The sequence below is a fragment of the Theropithecus gelada genome, chromosome 1 (assembly GCF_003255815.1).
Source record: "Theropithecus gelada isolate Dixy chromosome 1, Tgel_1.0, whole genome shotgun sequence".
NCBI classification, from domain to species: Eukaryota; Metazoa; Chordata; class Mammalia; order Primates; family Cercopithecidae; genus Theropithecus; species Theropithecus gelada.
In genome coordinates, this window is record NC_037668.1 from 59536916 (window position 1) to 59556331 (window position 19416).

Genomic DNA, 19416 nt, shown 5'->3' on the forward strand with positions numbered 1-19416 from the left:
CCTTGTTGTGGGAGATTACTCCAGAGTCAATGGCAGCCTTTTTGAATTTGTTCCCTTTTGTCTTTCCACTCAAAACTGAAAAATTGCCCAGACTGCCCAATAGGGCCAAGCCAAGTAGAAAGCAAGGAACACCGGGGAAGTGTCAAGACATTAGAAGAAACGCAGTGTTTTTGGTGATGTTTACTATGTGACCTATCCCTGTTCATCCCTAAGTGCCACATGGTTTATAAACTGTCTTTGTTTTCCCCACAGGCCAGGACGACTGGAATGGGACCAGGCCGTCGCTGAAGGCCCCTCCTGCTAGGCCAGTGAAGGGAGCATACAGAGAGCACCCATATGGACGTTATTAAAAACAAACATGAGGGGAAAATATCAGTTATGAGCAAAGTTGTTACTGATTTCTTGTATCTCCCAGGATTCCTGTTGCTTTACCCACAACAGACAAGTAATTGTCTAAGTGTTTTTCTTCGTGGTCCCCTTCTTCTCCCCACCTTATTCCATTCTTAACTCTGCATTCTGGCTTCTGTACGTAGTATTTTAAAATGAGTTAAAATAGATTTAGGAATATTGAATTAATTTTTTAAGTGTGTAGATGCTTTTTTCTTTGTTGTTTAAATATAAACAGAAGTGTACCTTTTATAATAAAAAAAGAAGTTGAGTAAAAAAAAAAAACACAAACCTGTTAGTTTCAAAAGTGACTTTGCTTGCTTAAAGGTTCTGAAGTAAAGGCTTGTTAACTTTCTCTTAGTTTTGATTTGAGGCATCCCGTAAAGTTGTAGTTGCAGAATCCCAAACTAGGCTACATTTCAAAATTCAGGGCTGTTTAAGATTTAAAATCACAAACGTTAACGGCAGTAGGCACCACCATGTAAAAGTGAGCTCAGACGTCTCTAAAAAATGTTTCCTTTATAAAAGCACATGGCGGTTGAATCTTAAGGTTAAATTTTAATACGAAAGATCCTCATGAATTAAATAGTTGATGCAATTTTTAACGTTAATTGATATAAAACAACAACAAAATTAGGCTTGTAAAACTGACTTTTTCATTACGTGGGTTTTGAAATCTAGCCCCAGACATACTGTGTTGAGAGATACTTAGGGGGAGGGAGTAGGTTTTGAAGAGGTTGATGGTGGTGGGGAGGGAAGGCCTCCTGAATTGAGTTTGATGCAGACCTTTTTAGCCATGAAGAATCTTTCAGTCATAGGATTAATAATTAAATTTTCGGTATTTAAAAAGACAAAATATTTTGTCCATTTGAGATTCTGCACTCCATGAAAGGCTCACTTGGACGCTGGGGCCAAAAGCTGATGATTTTCTTAAGTTGACGGTTGTCAATATCGAACTGTTCCCAAGTTAGTCAAGTATGTCTCAACACTAGCATGATATAAAAAGGGACACTGCAGCTGAATGAAAAAGGAATCAAAATCCACTTTGTACATAAGTTAAAGTCCTAATTGGATTTGTACCGTCCTCCCATTTTGTTCTCGGAAGGTTAAATGCTACATGTGTAAGTCTGCCTAAATAGGTAGCTTAAACTTATGTCAAAATGTCTGCAGCAGTTTGTCAATAAAGTTTAGTCCTTTTTTAATCAAAGTAAATGTGATGAATTGTCATTTTTTTGGGTGGACCATAAAATAGTTTTCTCTTTCAAATAAACTTAAATTAACTCTAAAGTTAATGGGCTTGTTAAAAGTTGGAAACATTCTTAAAAGTGGTGGGGGGGGATTTTATTTTAAGTTTACCAAAAAAAAAGTTGATGGAGTTGTTAAGTTTTAGTTTAAAAATAACCAAAGCTTTTTCACCCCCTGGAAGTTGTTGGAAGCAGTTGTATCCAATCCTATCAAAAATTATAATTTATGGAGAGTTTTCAACTCAGCTGAGCTGAAACTTGGATTGGTTTCCATACATAGGTCTCAGTATTTAAAAGTGCGAGCCAGCCTGGTTTGCACCTTCTGTAGAGCCCCTAGGTGGCTCTAAAGTGTGACACCAAATAATTTGTATGAGCTCAGAAGGGGACAGCACCTGCCTTTAGACATGACAGTTCAGCCAACTCTGGGTGCCCTTGAGGGTTTCTCTTTGAATCCCAGAAATGCTGATAACTCAGCTGGGCTGGGGCAGGATTTGGCATGATAGGCTGGCTCTGAACCCCCTCGTAAGAGACCAAGAGAGGAAGTGATAGAATTGGTTGGTCCCTCTTCTACTCTATGCTGATTCTCAGGGTTCTCATGGCTTCCCTAAGAGCCACCTAAACTGCTCGGGGGTGAAAAATCCTCTTGTATTGAAGTGCCAAGCTGCCTGCAGCAGTGCATGATGGACATTTTTTTTCTTTTTAAAACACACCAACAAAAAAATGTATTTGTAGATTGTGATAAAATGTAAATAACTGAATTTTCAACCATGGTTTGAAGTCAGCTTTCAGGGCATTATGTCTTGTTTTGATGAAAAGAGATCACTCTATACCCCCCTTTTTAAAGGAAAATTATCGCAAGAGAATCAGGATGTGTAAAGCTAACATGCATCGCAAAAAACCAAAGGTAACCTAAATGTCTGATTTTAATAGCACATATTTCTCTTTTACATAAACTGTGACAGCAACTTGCATAAACAATTCTTTAGCTGTTAATTTTAATGTTAAAACTTTGCAAAACTTGTTTAATAAAAATAGCTGTAAAAAGAAAAACCATATGTTGCCGCATAAATTAGCCATAACTCTTAATAATCCTGCCCATCACAAGTGAACTGTAATGTAACCTGGGCACAAAGTCTGACATCTTAAATGACACATTGTAAAATTTCAATGACTGTAGATTAGACCTCCTGCTGCACCCCAAAAGCTTTCTGCTCAGCTATTTAAAACTGTGTAAGGATGAGTCCCTGTAGGTCCCCATATTGATGTTCACAATGAAACTTTACTTAAAATTTCTTAAAAGTTGCATGTTTCTCCTGTAATGTGTAAACTGCATGCAGGATCTCTTTATCTTTTATTTTGTATGTCTTTAAAAAAATTTCCTCTTCAAAAGACTGATCTGTTCTTTCTCCATTTTCAGGTGATTGAAAACTCCTGAGGCATTACCTGGACTAGAATGGGTAGTGAAGACCCATGTCAGGTATGTTAAGGTGGTTTTCTATTAAGGACCATGTAACTGTATCATAACTGTAAAACAGTTGTGCTAGGAGGTGGACTATAAGGTGGTCAATGGGTTAATCTTTCTTGTGGTCATTTCTACCTTATTTACAACATGACCACACTTACATGTCCATACTGGATTTACATCTAATGGTTGATAAGGCCAGACAATATCAACTTGGATCTGTTGAATCCCACTCTGTTTATCCTGTTAATAACCCGATGAGGCGGTATTCCACTTGGAGTTCATTGGTTGCAAGCAATGAAGTGGCTAATGTAAATAAAAGAGACTTTATTAGAAAGGTGTTAGGGGCTCAACGTTTAGTGTGAAGGCTAAAAAATCTGGTGTGGGAACTGTAGTGGCTACAGGGAACTGGGACAACAATGGTAGACCAAAGGAACGATCTTGAAACAAGAACTGGCTCCTTGGGCACAGCTGAAACTATGTCGGGTCTCTTTCTGCCTCAAGAGTCAGGTTTTAGAGAAGGAATATCAGACTGGATTAGCTGAGTCACATGTGTAAGAAAAAACCAATTCCTCAAAAGGCAGTTGGGGAGTTATTAGGAAAGGGAAATGGATGCTGGGCAGACCAGAAACAATTGTCCAGTAATACCCGTATTTTACAGAAGTAACTTAGACCTAATGAAGTTAAGTAACTTCCCAGGGTCACATAATTAGTATGGCTAGTACTCAAGCCCAAGATTTGTGTTGCCAAAACCTGTCATCTTAACCCTGTACTATACTGTCCTTAGTCTAGGGAGACTATACTGTCTTTAGTCTCCTTATTAGGAGATCCTTCATAGGGATAATTGTGGTATAGAAGAAAGGACATGGAGCCTACAGAACACTTTTCCTAAAGTTTAACTCCCTGGTTTGTATAGTTGGGGGCTGTGACAACAGTGAGCTTTCCTGTTAATTGAAGCCATTAAGCAACTAACTGGCTGATTTTTGTCTCTGCTCTGAGTGAGGTGTTAGGATTAGGATGACACTGAGGAGAAAGGCCTAACTAGGTAAGCCAAAGGCACATAGAACCTTTCACAGTGAAATTTGACTTCTTGGAATTTCTTTTTCTTCCAAACCTGCCTCTCAGCCTCTGAGAGATCTGGAAGCTTTAAGGAGGGGTATGTGTGCTGAACAAGTTTCTGGGCACCTGGCAAGTCCTAAGTTTGATGTTGGTCACATGAATGGCTAGGAAATTTAGCAGGGGGGAATCCCTGAATGTAGAGAATTTAGTCTCCACTCTTCCTAGGGTAGTCTGAAGAAGAAAAATGGATTAGAAGTTTGGGGAAACCTTTCATCTGGACTGTGCTTGGAAAGGCAGGTTCTGTTGTTTGTGGACCCAGGCCTGCTGGTGTTCTGCCTGTTCTGGACGTTTAGCTTCGCCCATTGACCCAAGTATTTTCTGTAAAATTCTGTCTGTCACAACCTGTGAACTTTATTTATTTATTTATTTATTTATTTATTTATTTATTTATTTATTTTAAGGTGGAGTCTCAACTCTGTTGCCCAGGCTGGAGTACAGTGGTGTGATTTCAGCTTACTGCAACCTCTGCCTCCCGGGTTCAAGCGATTCCCCTGCCTCAGCCTCCCGAGTAGCTGGGATTATAGGCACATACCACAACGCCTGGATAATTTTTATATTTTTAGTAGAGATGGGGTTTCACCATGTTGGCCAGGCTAATCTTGAACTCCTGGCTTCAAGTAATCCACCCACCTCAGCCTCCCAAAGTGCTAGGATCATAGGTGTGAGCCACTGCACCCAGCCAACCTGTAAATTTTTATTACAATTCTGTAAGCTTTAGAGACAGGCAAGATCAAGATTGGGTATCTATCCTGGCTCTGCTTCATGTGAGCCTTTGTCACCTTAGAAACAAAACCCTTTCAGTGCCTCATTTATCATCAAATGAAGTTGATAATACCTGACATTTATCACTGTGTGCATCATAATATCCTAACAGAGTTAATAAGTATCTCATTTGGTCCCTTTCTACCTTTGTTTCTGTTTTGAGGAAAAATTCACACAGCATACAATTTACAATTTTGAAGTGTACAATGCAGTAGTTTTAAGTATATTTGTACTGTGCAACCATTTCCACTATTTAATTCCAGAATATTTTCATCACTCTAAAAAGAAATCTTATATCTGCTAATAGTCACTCCCAACTCCCCTCTCTCCCCAGCTGTTGGCAGCCACTAATCTTTCTGTGGGTTTGCCTATTCTGACCATTCCATATAAATGGAATCATACAATACATGCTTTTTGGAATTGGCTTCTTTGACTTTGCATAGTGTTTGGTTCATCCAGTTGATAGCATGTAACATAGTACTTCATACTGGTCATAGGAAACATTACTTCCAAAAGCAGCCCGTTTCATTAGAGACGGCTCTAAGTATTTTATCTCTCATTTTGAATGAGACCTGTACTCAGTAATTTAAACTGAATCTGCTTTGGACCCCTGAAGCAATATCCTTTCAGGTATTTGAAGATCGTTTTCATTGCTGTGTCTTTCCCATCTCTAAAAATTTTCTTGGCTTGGCTGCGCACGGCAGCTCATGCCTGTAATCCCAACACCTGGGGAGGCTGAGGTGGGAGGATCACTTGAGGCCAGGAATTCAAGACCAGCCTGGACAACATAGCAGACTCTGTCTCTACAAAAAGTAAAAAAATTAGCTGGGCATGATGGCTTGCACCTCTAATCCTAGCTACTCAGGAGGCAGGGGCAGGAAGATCACTTGAGTCTAGGAGTTCGAGGTTACAGTATACTATGATCACATCACTGTACTCCAGCCTGGGTAGAAAGTTTTTAAAATACTATTGGTCCCAATAAAATACATTTCCTGCATGCCAAATGTGGCCTTTAGCCTACCAGTTTGCAACCTCTGGTTAGCTTCTGTTAGTATAAATTAAAGGTCCTGTTAGCTTTTTTTTTTTTTTTTTTTTTTTGAGACAGAGTCTCGCTCTGTTGCCCAGGCTGGAGTGCAGTGGCGCGATCTCCGCTCACTGCAAGCTCCGCTGCCTCCCGGGTTCACGCCATTCTCCTGCCTCAGCCTCCCGAGTAGCTGGGAGTACAGGCGCCCGCCACCTCGCCCGGCTAATTTTTTTTGTATTTTAGTAGAGACGGGGTTTCACCGTGTTAGCCAGGATGGTCTCGATCTCCTGACCTCGTGATCTGCCCGTCTCAGCCTCCCAAAGTGCTGGGATTACAGGCTTGAGCCACTGCGCCCGGCCACGTTAGCATTTTTTTTTTTTTTTGAGACGGAGTCTTGCTCTGTCACCCAGGCTGGAGTGCAGTGGCGTGATCTCGGCTCACTACAAGCTCCGCCTCCTGGGTTCACGCCATTCTCCTGCCTCAGCCTCCCGAGTAGCTGGGACTACAGGCACCCGCTACCACGCCCGGCTAATTTTTTTTTGTATTTTTAGTAGACACGGAGTTTCACCGTGTTAGCCAGGATGGTCTTGATCTCCTGACCTTGTGATCCGCCCGTCTCGGCCTCCCAAAGTGCTGGGATTACAGGCTTGAGCCACCGCGCCCGGCTCATGTTAGCATTTTTAAGTGATTCTTTTTGGACAGACATAACTGTCCTAGTGGCAAAGAAGTTTAGAGTTTTGGGGGAGTTTTAAAATAACAACTTTATTGAGATAGAATTCATATACCATACGGTTCTCTCACTTAAAGTGTACAATTCAGTGGTTTTTAGTATATGCAGAGTCATTCAGTCATCACTATGGTCCGTTTGAAATGTCTTTATCATCCCAAAAAGAAACACCATGCCTTTTGTCTGTCTCCCACCAATTTATCCCTCCAGCCATAGGCTACTACTCTGCTTTCTGTCTCTATAGACTTGCCTGCTGTGGACATGCACTAAAGATGACAAGGGTTTAGCCTCCAGAAGGCTAAGACCAAGGGTTCAACCAATCACAGAAGACCACTTTCTGTATAATTTCATGCAAATGAAATTTCATACAAATGAAATAGTACAATAAGTGGTCTTTTGTGACTGGCTTCCTTTTTTTTTTTTTTATTTTTTTATTTTTGAGACGGAGTCTTGCTCTGTCACTCAGCCTGGAGTGCAGTGGCATGATCTCAGCTCACTGCAACCTCCGCTTCCCAGGTTCAAGCAATTCTCCTGCCTCAGCCTCCTGAGTAGCTGGGATTATAGGCACGTGCCTCCATGCCCGGCTAATTTTTGTATTTTTGGTAGAGGTGGGGTTTCACTGTGTCGGCCAGGCTGGTCTGGAACTCATGACCTCAGGTGATCCACCTACCTTGGCCTCCAAAGTTTGAGATTACAGATGTGAGCCATCATGCTCAGCCGACTGGTTTCCTTCACTTAGGATGTTTTCAAGGTTCATCCATGTTGTAGCATGTATCAGTACTTTGTTCTTTTTTTTTTCTTTTTTTTTAGTGTTAAATGCGATTTCACTGTGTGCATATACTACGTTTCATTTATTCATTCATCCATTGACAGGCATTTGGATTGTTCCTACTTTTTGGCTATTACGAATAATACTGCCTTGAATATTTGTATATAAGTTTTTGTGTGGACATGTTTTCAGTTTATTGGGTATATACCTAGAAGAATTTCTGGGTTCTGGGTCATACTGGGACTCTGTTTAATTTCTTTCTTTTTTTTTTTTTGGGAGACAGAGTCTTACTCTGTCGCCTAGGCTGGAGTGCAGTGGTGTGATCTCAGCTCACTGCAACCTCTGCCTCCTGGGTTCAGGTGATTCTCCTGCCTCAGCCTCCCAAGCAGCTGGGACTACAGGCACGTGCCACCACACCTGGCTAATTTTTTGTATTTTTAGTAGAGACAGGGTTTCACCGTGTTAGCCAGGATGGTCTCAATCTCCTGACCTCATGATCCACCTGCCTCAGCCTCCCAAAGTGCTGGGATTACAGGTGTGAGCCACCATGCCCGGCCTGTTTAATTTTTTTAGGAACTGTCAAATTGTTTTCTGCAGAGCCTGTACCATTCCTACCAGCAATGTATGAGGGTTCCAAATGCTGCATAGCCTCACCAGCATTTACTTTATTATAGCTATCTTTAGTGGGTGTGAAGTGGTACCTCACTGTGGTTTTGATTTGCATTTCCCTAATGACTAATGTCATTGAGCATATTTTCATGTGCTTGTTAGCCAATTATATATCTTCTGTGGAAAAATGTCTATCTAAATACTTTGCCCACCTTTAAATGGGATAATTTGTCTTTTTATTAGTGAGTTGTAAGTTCTTTCTTTCTTTATTTTTTTGAGATGGAGTCTCGCTGTGTCGCCCAGGCTGTAGTACAGTGGCTGGATCTCAGCTCACTGCAAGCTCCGCCTCCCAGGTTCACGCCGTTCTCCTGCCTCACCCTCCCGAGTAACTGGGACTACAGGCGCCCGCCACCACACCTGGCTAGTTTTTTGTATTTTTTAGTAAAGACGGGGTTTCACCATGTTAGCCAGGATGGTCTCGATCTCATGACCTCGTGATCTGCCCGTGTCGGCCTCCCAAAGTGCTGGGATTACAGGCTTGAGCCACCGCACCCGGCCAAGTTCTTTATGTATTCTGGACGCTAAACCCTTGCCAGATACATGATTTGCAAATATTTTTCCCATTCAGTGATCTTTTTACTTTCTTTAAATTACCAAAATGTTCCATTTTGATGAAGTCCAGTTTATGTTTTTTTTCTTTTTTGTCATAAATAATAAGAAACTATTGTCTCATTCAAGGTCAGGATTGTACCTGTTTGTGTTTTTCTCCATTTTTTAGTTTTGGTTATTTTTATTTGTTTGTTTTTTGGAGACAGAGTCTCACTCTGTCCCTCAGGCTGGAGTGCGGTGGTATGATCTCAGTTCACTGCAACCTCAAACTCCCAGGTTCAAGCAGTTCTCATGCTTCACCCTCCCAAGTATCTGCTACTACAGGTGCGTGCCACCATGCCTGGCGAATTTTCTGTATTTTTTAGTAGAGGTGGGGTTTCACCATGTTGGCCAGGCCAGGCTGGTCTTGAACCCGAGCTCAGGCCATCCACCCACCTTGGCCTCCCAAAGTGCTAAGATTACATGTGTGAGCCACCATGCTAAGCTTTAATTCTTGCGTTTAGGTCTATGATTCATTTTATGTTAACTTTTGTGCATGGTCTGGGGTGGGGGTTCAAATTCATTCTTTTTTTTTTTTTTTTTTTTTTTTGAGACAGAGTCTCGCTGTGTCACCCAGGCTGAAGTACAGTGGCTCAATCTCAGCTCATTGCAACCTCTCCCTCCCAGGTTCAAGCAATTCTCCCTGCCTCAGCCTCCCGAGTAGTTGGGATTACAGGCGCCCGCCATCACGCCCAGCTAATTTTTATATTTTTAGTAGAGATGGGGTTTTGCCATGTTGGCCAGGCTGGTCTGGAACTCCTAACCTCAGGTGATCCGCCTGCCTCAGCCTCCCAAAGTGCTGGGATTACAGGCGTGAGCCACCGTGCTTGGCCCAAATTCATTCTTTTACATGTGGATATCCCATTGTACCATTTGTTGAAAAGACTATTCATTCTTCATTGAATGGTCTTGTCGCCCTTATCAAAAATCAGTTAACCACAGATGTATGTAGGTCTACTGCCTTTTGAAGTAGTTATTACCTAAAGTGGTAATACAATTTCTGGCAGTTGCTGTTCAATAATAAATAATAGCCGATCAGATTATTTTTACATCACTGAGAGTTTGTAAGTGATAGAGCTAGGATTTGATCCCAAGTATGGGTGACTACAAAGCATGCCTTTATTTTCTGTATTATACTGCAGGCGCTAAAATGGGAATGAGGCTGTTCTAGCTGCCATGCCTGGTCATAGGTGGTGGTTTTCCAGAGGCTCAGAGGCTGTGCTCCAGCATGCCCATCTCCCACCATCAACTTCCTCCCTTCCTAGCCCTCTCTTCCCCCACCACTGTCCATAGTCTCCAGGGTGGACACTTGGCAGTGACAGTTACTACTGAGGGAATACTCTGACCCTTCTTTACGTACAGTACAGATACAGGCTTAGGGTTTGTCCCGCCTTTATACTGTCTTCCACCAAATCCCATCTCCTGTCCCAGGCTAAGAATGAAGTTAGAGATGCATTAACACCTGATAGGACTTTGTGGCCACCAAAGATATGGATCAGAGTGTGTTAGGCAACACATGGACTCACTGTCTTCTTGATATGTTTCTGTACTTTGTATGACCCTACAGAGGCTGCTGTTTGCTGGCGGTACTACTAGTAAGTAGTCATTTTCATTTTTTTCCCTCATTTTGTTCTCAGTTTATGCCATCACTGATCTTGACCACATTTAAAAGAAGAGGAAAGTGAGATAGGGAAAATAGGCAGCTTTGCTTGGCTAAGGGAGAAGAGCCCAATTTGAATGCCTACTGTGTGTCCCTATTTTTATAGATTAGGCAACTGATACTGGAAGAGGTGAGGTAATTTACCCCATGGTTGCATAGCACGTTAGGACAGGGTGCATATCAACATTTTTGTACAGCAGAGTCCATTCTCTGTGCTGAAAGCTTGCTGCTTCTGTAATTCCAAATTTCATTGACCCCAAGAGACTGCTTATTGTAAGTTGTGTCTTTAAGTGCTGGAAAGAAAAAGAGAGAGAGAGAGACAGACAGAGGAGAGAGGGGAGAGGGGAGAGGGGAGGAGGGGAAGGGAGGGAGAGAAGGAAAAAGACTGCCAATTAAGCTGACATAGTGGTTTCTTTTCACATCAAATACAAGATGCATCCTGAAAAAAAAATTATATTATTACCACATTTTGTGAATTCAGATATGTATTGACTATTTACTCTGTGCCATGTAGTTTTCTCTACTAGTGAGGTAAATGTTATTATCCCATTTTTACACATGATGAAACTGAGACCAGAAAATTTTAAATAGGCCAGGCCTGGTGGCTCACCCTGTAACCTCAAGGCAGGAGTATCACTTGAGTCCAGGAGTTCGGCACTAGCCTGGGCAACATAGTGAGACTCCCATCTCTACCAAAAAAAAAAAAAAAGGTAGATGTGGTGGTGCACGCCTGTAGTCCCAGCTACTTGAGAGGCTGAGTCAGGAAGATTGCTTGAGCCCAGGAGGAGGTCAAGGCTGCAGAGAGTCATGATCATGACACTATACTCCAGCCTGGGTGACAGTGAGACTCTGTCTCAAAAAATACTAATATATCTATAAAATAATAAATTAAAAAAATATCATAGTAGTGTATCATCATGTTCTCTTGCAGAACTGAATACCAGGGAGCCTGGAGGAGCTGCCTGAGAAAGGCTTAGGGAGGGCCGGAGGAGCTGCCTGAGAAAGGCTTAGGGAGGGCCAGAGAAAGGGGATCGCATTTAAGTTGCATCTTAAAGGATAACCAAAATTTGCCAGGCAGACAAATGGATAGTTTAGCATAATAACACTTTATTATAGCTTTAAGCTGACTAATTTAATGAATTAATTAGAGGTGGGGTCTTGCTTTGCCACCCAGGCTGGAGTGCAGTGGTGTGATTATAGCCCACTGCAGCCTTGAACTCCTGGGCTCAAGCTGTCCTCCTGCCTCAGCCTCCCAAGTAGTTGGGACTACAGGCATGGGCCACCATGCCCACTTGACTTTTTTTTTTTTATAGAAACAGGTCTCTATGTTGCCCAAGCTGGACTCAAACTCCTGGCCTCAAGCACCTTCCCAGAGTGGTAAGGATTACAGGTATGAGCCATCATACCCTGCCTAAGCAGACTACTTTCAAATTCTGCCTCAGTTTCAAGTCTCAATTTCATCATTTGTAAAATGGGGATAATACATACTTCACAACATCGTTGGGAAGATCGAGTGAGCTAATGCATATAAAACATTCAACAGGCCAGGCACAGTGGCTCACGTGTGTAATCCCAGCACTTTGGGAGGCCGAGGTGGGTGGATCACCTGAGATCAGGAGTTCGAGACCAGCCTGACCAACGTGGAGAAACCCCGTCTCTACTAAAAACACAAAAAATTAGACAGGCATGGTGGTGCATGCCTGTAATCCCAGCTACTCTGGAGGCTGAGGCAGGAGAATCGCTTGAACCTGGGAGGCAGAGGTTGCAGTGAGCCAAGATCACACCATTGCACATGACAAAAGCGAAACTCCATCTCAAAAAAAAAATGCATTCAACGTGACACGTAGTAAGCACTCAAATATTAGCTATAAATAGAGATTGGAAGAATAAGTTGGTGCTGATTTTGGAAGCTACATATTAGTCAAGGAGTTTGAACTTTATTCTAAAGTTTGAGCTATTTAATGCCTTAAGCATGAGAGTGACTTATATCACATCTGTTTACCAGTGTGCCGGCAAGGTAGGGAAAATAAGGGAAGGAAACTTTCTGTAAAGTGGCGCTACTTCTTTGTGGGAGAGTGAAGGAGATATTCTCCCCTTGTTGTCCTCCCGCCTTCCCTTCTGCCTGAAGGCCTTTTAATTCCTGCCTTTTTCAGAAAGGAGACTCATCTCTCCTGTCTGGTACTTGGGTTGTTTGAGGATGAGATGTCTGGACTGCCCGATGTTACGGGAATCTTCGTGTCGTATTCCTTTCACCCACCCTGTGAAATGGAAACCAAAACTCCTGAGTGTCTACTAATAGAAACTTTGCTCTTAACAGATTGTTAAAAGTCCTCAATGGATAAGGTCTCTGCCTCCATTTTAAGCTCTTAATTATGTGCTAATTCTGTGCTGGGAGTCTCATATACAGCAAGCTTGTCCAACCTGTGGCCCAGGACAGCTTTGAATGCAGCCTAACACACATTCATAAACTTTCTTGAAACATGATTAGATTTGTCTGCAATTTTTTTCTTAAGCTCATCGGCTGTCGTTAGTGTATTTTATGTGTGCCCCAAGACAGTTACTCCAATGTGGCCCAGGGAAGCCAAAAGATTGGACACCTCTGAATTACACAGTATCTCATTTAACTCTCACAAACAACCCTGTGAAGCAATGATTATCTGTGGCATACAGAGTGAGAAATGTATGTCTAGAAGTTGAGATAACCATAGAGTCCAAGAGATGGAGATTAGACTGAAGTCTTTATGCTCCTCCTCAGCTGCTGGTCTTCTCTGTACCTAGGGTGGCCACATGATCAGCTTACACCGAAGTAGTTCCTGGCTTTGGTGTATAGGACTGGTACCCCTGGCTTGGTTTCCAGATTCCTGAAGTTAAAAAACTTGGATTCTGGGCCGGGTGCGGGGGCCCACGCCTGTAATCCCAGCACTTTGGGAGGTCAAGGTGGGCAGATCATGAGGTCAGGAGTTTGAGACCACCCTGGCCAACATGGTGAAACCCCACCTCTACTAAAAATACAAAAATTAGTTGGACGTGGTGTTGCACATCTGTAATCCCAGCTACTTTGGAGGCGGAGGCAGGGGAATTGCTTGAACCTGGGAGGCAGAGGTTATGGTGAGCCGCAGTCGCACCATTGCACTCCAGCCTAGGCGACAAGAACAAGACTCCATCTCAAAAAAAAAAAAAAAGACTTGGATCCTTATGAGCCCTCCCCTCTTCTCTTCAGACCCACATGTACCTCCTGCTCCCTGGATTAATAGTCGTTGCATGTTTAAAGCTAGCAAGCATCTGATGAATATTTAATAGCATCAAGCAGACAGGCTGCAAACAGCTGTCTGAGACAGCAGCTGCTTAGGGGGAGGGGAGGAAGTGCACAGCACTGCCTTAACTACCCGTTCTTTTGTTCCCTGGCCTAGAAAATAGACCTGGCTTTTCAAGGCCCCTTAGGAGCACAAGCCTATGGGGGCACTGCACCCTAGTCCTATTGTAGCCTGATTGCTGCCCTTGGCTCCTAAGGAGGCTGCCTTCAAGCAGGAGACTCAACCCTTTTTGGGAGGTAATGGGGAAGAATGTTCACTGACCTCTAGAATCCATTTTCCAGTCCCAGGGCTGGAGGTCTTCTACTCTATTGTCTATTCTGGCTCTGAAGCTGAGGATGCACTCTCATCTAGTGTTCTGCAAACTGCAGTTCACACTCTGGTTTTTTGTTTGTTTGTTTGTTTATTTTGAATGTAATTTCTGCTTTCGTGTACAGCTCTCTCTTCTAAAAGGAGAGAGACGTGTATCTGAAAGGGATGTGAATTTCATAGCTGTGCTGCTGAGGTTTAGCTTCTTGGTATTCCGTGATCACAGATTCCCTAGCCTCTCACCAGTGACCATACTTCTCATTCCTAGCTGGTAATGTGGTGATTGTATTTGCATCTCAGACAGGGAATGGGCTGATAGGAGTTCTCGTGTACACAAGCTAACCCCATCCTTAGACCTTGGGGAGCTTCTTGCTTCAAGGAGGCCTTGTCACTTTCAGGGCAAATTGGGGGTAGGGGGGGGGTCGTCCAGGGACTCATTAAAAAAGACAGCTTAGTTGAGATGTTTCTAGATAGAGTATGAGGCACAGCCAGTCTATCAGCCCAGATTAATCAGCTAAAAAGGGCACCTTGCCAGAAATTTGGGTACTATTTCTGATCTTAATATTGCATTAAGATGCCTGAATTGACTGTTCCCTTGTCAAACTCAGGGTAGCCAGTCTCTTTCTTCTAGGCACCGTGATGTGTGTGAAAACTTGAGATAGAAGAGTTTGGGTTCAGATACAGGGCTAATTATTCCCAGGGGTCTTCTAACTCCAGCAGCCTTCATGGTTCCTATTCATGGCCTAGCTTTAGGTATAAGATGGTTGCTCCTCAGGTCTCAGGCTCTGGGGTTGGAATGTAGCAAACACATTCTGCATCTGCCTTTGAGAAAGAGAAATATCTTATTCTCTGATGTGATTATTTTTAAGCTTCTCTCCAGAAATCAGTACAAATGTCTCCTTTCATTCTTTTGAAAAATACATTCACTATTATACATTAAACACCTACTATATGCTAGACACTGGGGATCCAGTGGCTGGTGAACAATATAAAATGGTCCCTGGCTTCGTGGAGTTTATAGTCTATTTGTGGAAATAGACATTAAACAAATAATCTCATAAATAACAAATAATTTCAATTGTGTCAAGTTCTACAAAGAAAAGAACGGTGCGATGAGGGTATACAACCTAATACTGTGGTTTTCCTTGAGGAAATGATGTTTAAGCCAACATCTGAAGGAAGACTTAGCTAGGCAGAGGGCTTGGGGAAAGGACATAGAGCAGCACTTTATAGGCAGAGGATAGGACTGAAGCAAGTTGAAGCCAAGGTAAGAATCTGGACCTTTTTTATTTTTATTTTTGAGACAGGTCTTGTTCTGTCATCCAGGCTGGAGCACAGTATCAAGATGATGGCTCATTACACCCTCGACTTCCCAGGCTCAAGTGATCCTCCACCTCAGCCTCCCAAGTAACTGGGACTACAGGCAGGTGGCTGATTTTTTCTATTTATTGTAGAGGCAAGATCTCAATATGTTGCCCAGGCTGATTTCGAACTCCTAGGCAAAATTGATCCTCCTATGTTAACCTCCCAAAGTGTTGCGATTATAGGTGTAAAGTCCACCTAGCTGGACCTTATTCTTTTTTTTTTTTTTTTTTTTTAAGAGATGGAGTCTCAGGGGCCAGGTGCAATGGCTCACACCTGTAATTCCAGCACTTTGGGAGGCTGAGGCGAGCGGCTCACCTGAGGTCAGGAGTTCAAGACCAGCCTGGCCAACATGGTGAAACCCTGTCTCAACTAAAAATTCAAAAAATTAGCTGGGCATGGTGGCGGGTGCCTGTAATCCCAGCTCCTCAGGAGTCTGAGGCAGGAGAATTGCTTGAACCCGGGAGGTGGAGGTAGCAGTGAGCCAAGATTGCACCACTGTACTCCAGCCTGGGCAATAAGAGCAAAACTCCGTCTCAAAAGAAAAAAAAAAACAGATGGGGTGTCACTGCAGTGAACATAGCTCACTGCAGCAATCATAGCTCACTGCAGCTTCTACCTCCTGGGCTAAAGCCATCCTCTCACCTCAGCCTCCAGAGTAGCTGGGACTGTAGGCATGGGCCCAGCTTATTTTTTAATTTTTTGTAGAGATAAAGTATCACTATGTTGCCCAGGCTTGTCTTGAACTTCTGGCCTCAAGCGGTCCTCCCACCTCAGCATCCCAAAGTGCTAGGATTACAGGTGTGAGCCACTGCACTTGGCTGACTTTAAAAAAGCAAAGTTTCATAGAGTTTTGGTTTCCAATTCACAGGGTGGGGGAAAGGAATAGGATATGAGGAGAGTCCCTTAACACATGGCAGTCCTAACATCCCACTGAAGACAACTAAATGGGAGGAGGGGGGTGTGGAAAATGAAATTATTCAATGTGCTGATGAGTGGAGAATGGTTATGAGGACCTATTAAGAAACTTGCTAGTCTAGGCAAGAAATAAGAAAGGTCTAGCCGGGCATGGTAGCATGTGGCTGTAATCCCAGCTACTCGGGAGGTGGAGGCAGGAGGATCTCTTGAACCCAGGAAGTAGAGGTTGCAGTGAATTGAGATCGTGCCACTGCACTGCAGCCTGAGTGACAGAGTGAGACTGTCTTACCAATAACAAAAAAGGGTATAGTAGAGTAATATTGCAAATGTAGAGAAGGTAAATGAATTCAAGAACTTTTGCCAGGCACAGTGGCTCATGCCTGTAATCCTAGCACTATGGGAGGCCAAGGCGGGTGGATCACCTGAGGTAAGGAGTTTTGAGACCAACCTGGCCAACATGGTGAGACCCCATCTCTACTAAAAATACAGAAATTAGCTGAGCGTGGTGACGCATGCCTATGATTCCAGCTACTTGGAAGCCTGAGTGAGGAGAATCACTGGAACCCAGAAGGCAGAGGCTGCAGTACTGGAGCTGAGATTGTGCCACTACACTCCAGCCTGAGCAAAAGAGCAAGACTCTGTCTCCAAAAAAAAAAATACATATATATATATATTTTAGGAGATAGAATGAACATAGTGAGGTTCCGGGTTACTGACTGGAACAGCTAGGGAGATGGTAGCGCCATTTAAAAGACAGGAAGCACTGGCCAGGCATGGTGGCTCACACCTGTGATCCCAGCACTTTGGGAGGCCATTAGGAGGATCCCAGGAGTTTGAGAACAGTCTTAGCAACATACGGAGACAAAAATTTAAAAGGTAGCCAAGGATGTTGGTGTGTGTGTGTGTGATCGTATTTGGAGGCTGAGGTTGGAGGATCAGTTCAGCCCAGGAGACTAAGGCTGAAGTGAGCCATGATGTTGCCGCTGTACTCCAGCCTGAGTGACAAAGCAAGACTGTCTTTAAAAAAAAAAGAAGAAGAAGAAGGAGCATTGCTACAGGTTTTAGCATGAGATCAAGCCCCTTCCCTGTGCCCCAGATTTAAGATGTGTCTCCTCTAGTCCACCCTATTTGGTGCTGGGATGAATCCTTCATAACATCCATGGCTCCTTGAGCCTAACATTGAGTTACCAATAATAGTGATAAGAAGATGCCTATTTTCTGATTTCCATTCTTCAACAGACTTTAAAGATTTTTGTTGATCTTTTTCACATCTCTAGGACAGCAGAAAGCATTTTTCCCTTTGTTTATAGAGGCTTCAAAGCTTGGATAGGCCCCCCAAAGGTTTTGTTGATTCTTCCCTGGGTCACTCAGCTGATATATGACCAAGGACAGGAGATACTGAGTGTGAGACTGCATTTTCATTACCTGACAGCAAAAAGAGAATTCATAGGCTGTGGACTTCTGTTTTCTACCCATCTGTGTACCCAAGAAACCTGTGTACTGAATGAAACAACTAGAGTTGTGCTGTGGGATGGGGCAATTGTAAGGGAAGCAGCCTGGTCAGGTGGGAGGCTGGGAAGCCTCCTAATAGGGGAGCTTTCTTAATTTTCTGCCTTGTGTCTTTGCAGCTATCAGAGGACTCGGAAACCTGGAGAGCTACCTGCTGTATAAAGGCTGGCCTGAGGGCATTTGCTGAACACAGAGAAACCCAGGAGAGATCATCAGCAGTTTTCTTTCACTCTACTTGATCTGTCAGATTTACCCAGAGAAAGCCAGTCAGGATCCCTTAAGAGTCTTTAGGCCCAGAATGGAGTTCTCAGGGCTGCAGGGGACTGTGGTGCTAACAATTAAACTGTTCAAGACTTTAAAGAGTTGAAGGGGACTAATGGGTATCCCTAGCATGGCCTCCTAGATGGGAATGAACTGGCAACTCCGACTGTGCCATTCCCAGTCTATGTGGTTCCCTTTAGCCTCCCAGAGAATTGGCTGAAACACCCTACGACCGTTTTCTGTTTCCCCACTACCACACCTGCGTTACGGGTATCAGCCTGTGAGTCCTTGAACCCTTCCAGAGGGCTCCCAAAGGACGGTGATCACCGCCCCTCCATTGAAGACTGAGGAAAGCCAAGTGAGAAGATTCAGTTTATTTGGGCAAGTTATTTAACATCTGAACCTGTTTTTCTCTTCATTGTTTATTACTTACCTTGTCCAAAAAGGTCATAAAGGCTAGTAGGGCTTTTTCTGTTCCACCTCTGTACTATATTTCTCCCCAGCAAGTATCTGCCCCTGAGGAGCTCAATAAAGGTTTGGTCAAGTGATGAATGGCCCCACTCTGGTAGCTTCTATCAACTCTGGGAGAGAGCCAAAGCCCCCGTCTAGCTCTCACTTTCCTTCCAGCTATACTAGGCCAGCTATTCTGACATTTTCTCTTGAAGGATTGGAAAGTCAGCCTTTGATAGGCTTCTGGTTTCCTCTGGCCTATTTCTAGGTTGATTTATACTCAGCTTCCTGAGAGGCTAGGGACCTCTGATACTGCACTCTTCCCTAATGCCTTCTAGTTATTTACCCTAACAAAGGAACAAGGGGAAGAACTGAGTTTAGGGAGAGAATAGAGCTTATCTGCATTTTAACTGTGCCTGGGGCATTCTAGTGAGCTTGGATTGGTCCTTAGCAGGAACAGAAGTATAATGGAAAGGGATTCCTTAAAGTCAATTGATTTACACTGGGCAAGCTATTTAACCTCTGAGCCTGTTTCTGTCTTCATTGTTGATTACTGTAAATAACAGCTAATAATTTACTTATTTCTTAGTATGTACCAGGAAAATGAGAAAAACTGAGACTCAAGGAGAATAAAAAAACTTGCCTATGGTTAGAAAAAGACTTCATGGTCTATACTATCAGACTTCATGGCCTATTCTTTTGACCTATTTGTACCTCTCACAGCCACAAGTGCTTTGAAATAGTAAAGCATTTTGTTTGCATAAGGGGTTCGTCTAGGATGACAGATCATCTAGGTTTACCCAAGACAGAGTTTCTGGGATATGGGACTTTAAGTGCTAAAACTGGAAAAGTCACAGGCCAGCCTCGATGAGTTTGTTACCCTGT

The 19416-nt window shown here is 43.2% G+C and overlaps 1 protein-coding gene across 5 annotated transcripts in view; it reads left to right on the forward strand.

The window, feature by feature from the left end:
* KHDRBS1 (KH RNA binding domain containing, signal transduction associated 1) overlaps window positions 1-18633 on the forward strand; it is a 45729-nt gene extending 27096 nt beyond the window's left edge. For 4 of the 5 annotated variants that reach the window (XR_003118503.1, XM_025378578.1, XM_025378600.1 and 1 more), the window contains one exon: window positions 253-1594. Coding sequence is in view for 3 of the 5 variants with exons in the window: in XM_025378578.1 (XP_025234363.1) it covers window positions 253-350 (98 nt within the window). In the remaining 2 variants the exon portion in view is untranslated. Of the gene's footprint in view, window positions 1-252; window positions 1595-3048; window positions 3109-17939 lie in introns of those variants that run through there. The other variant, XR_003118499.1, reaches the window with a different exon arrangement.
* The last annotated feature ends 783 nt before the right edge of the window (window positions 18634-19416 follow it).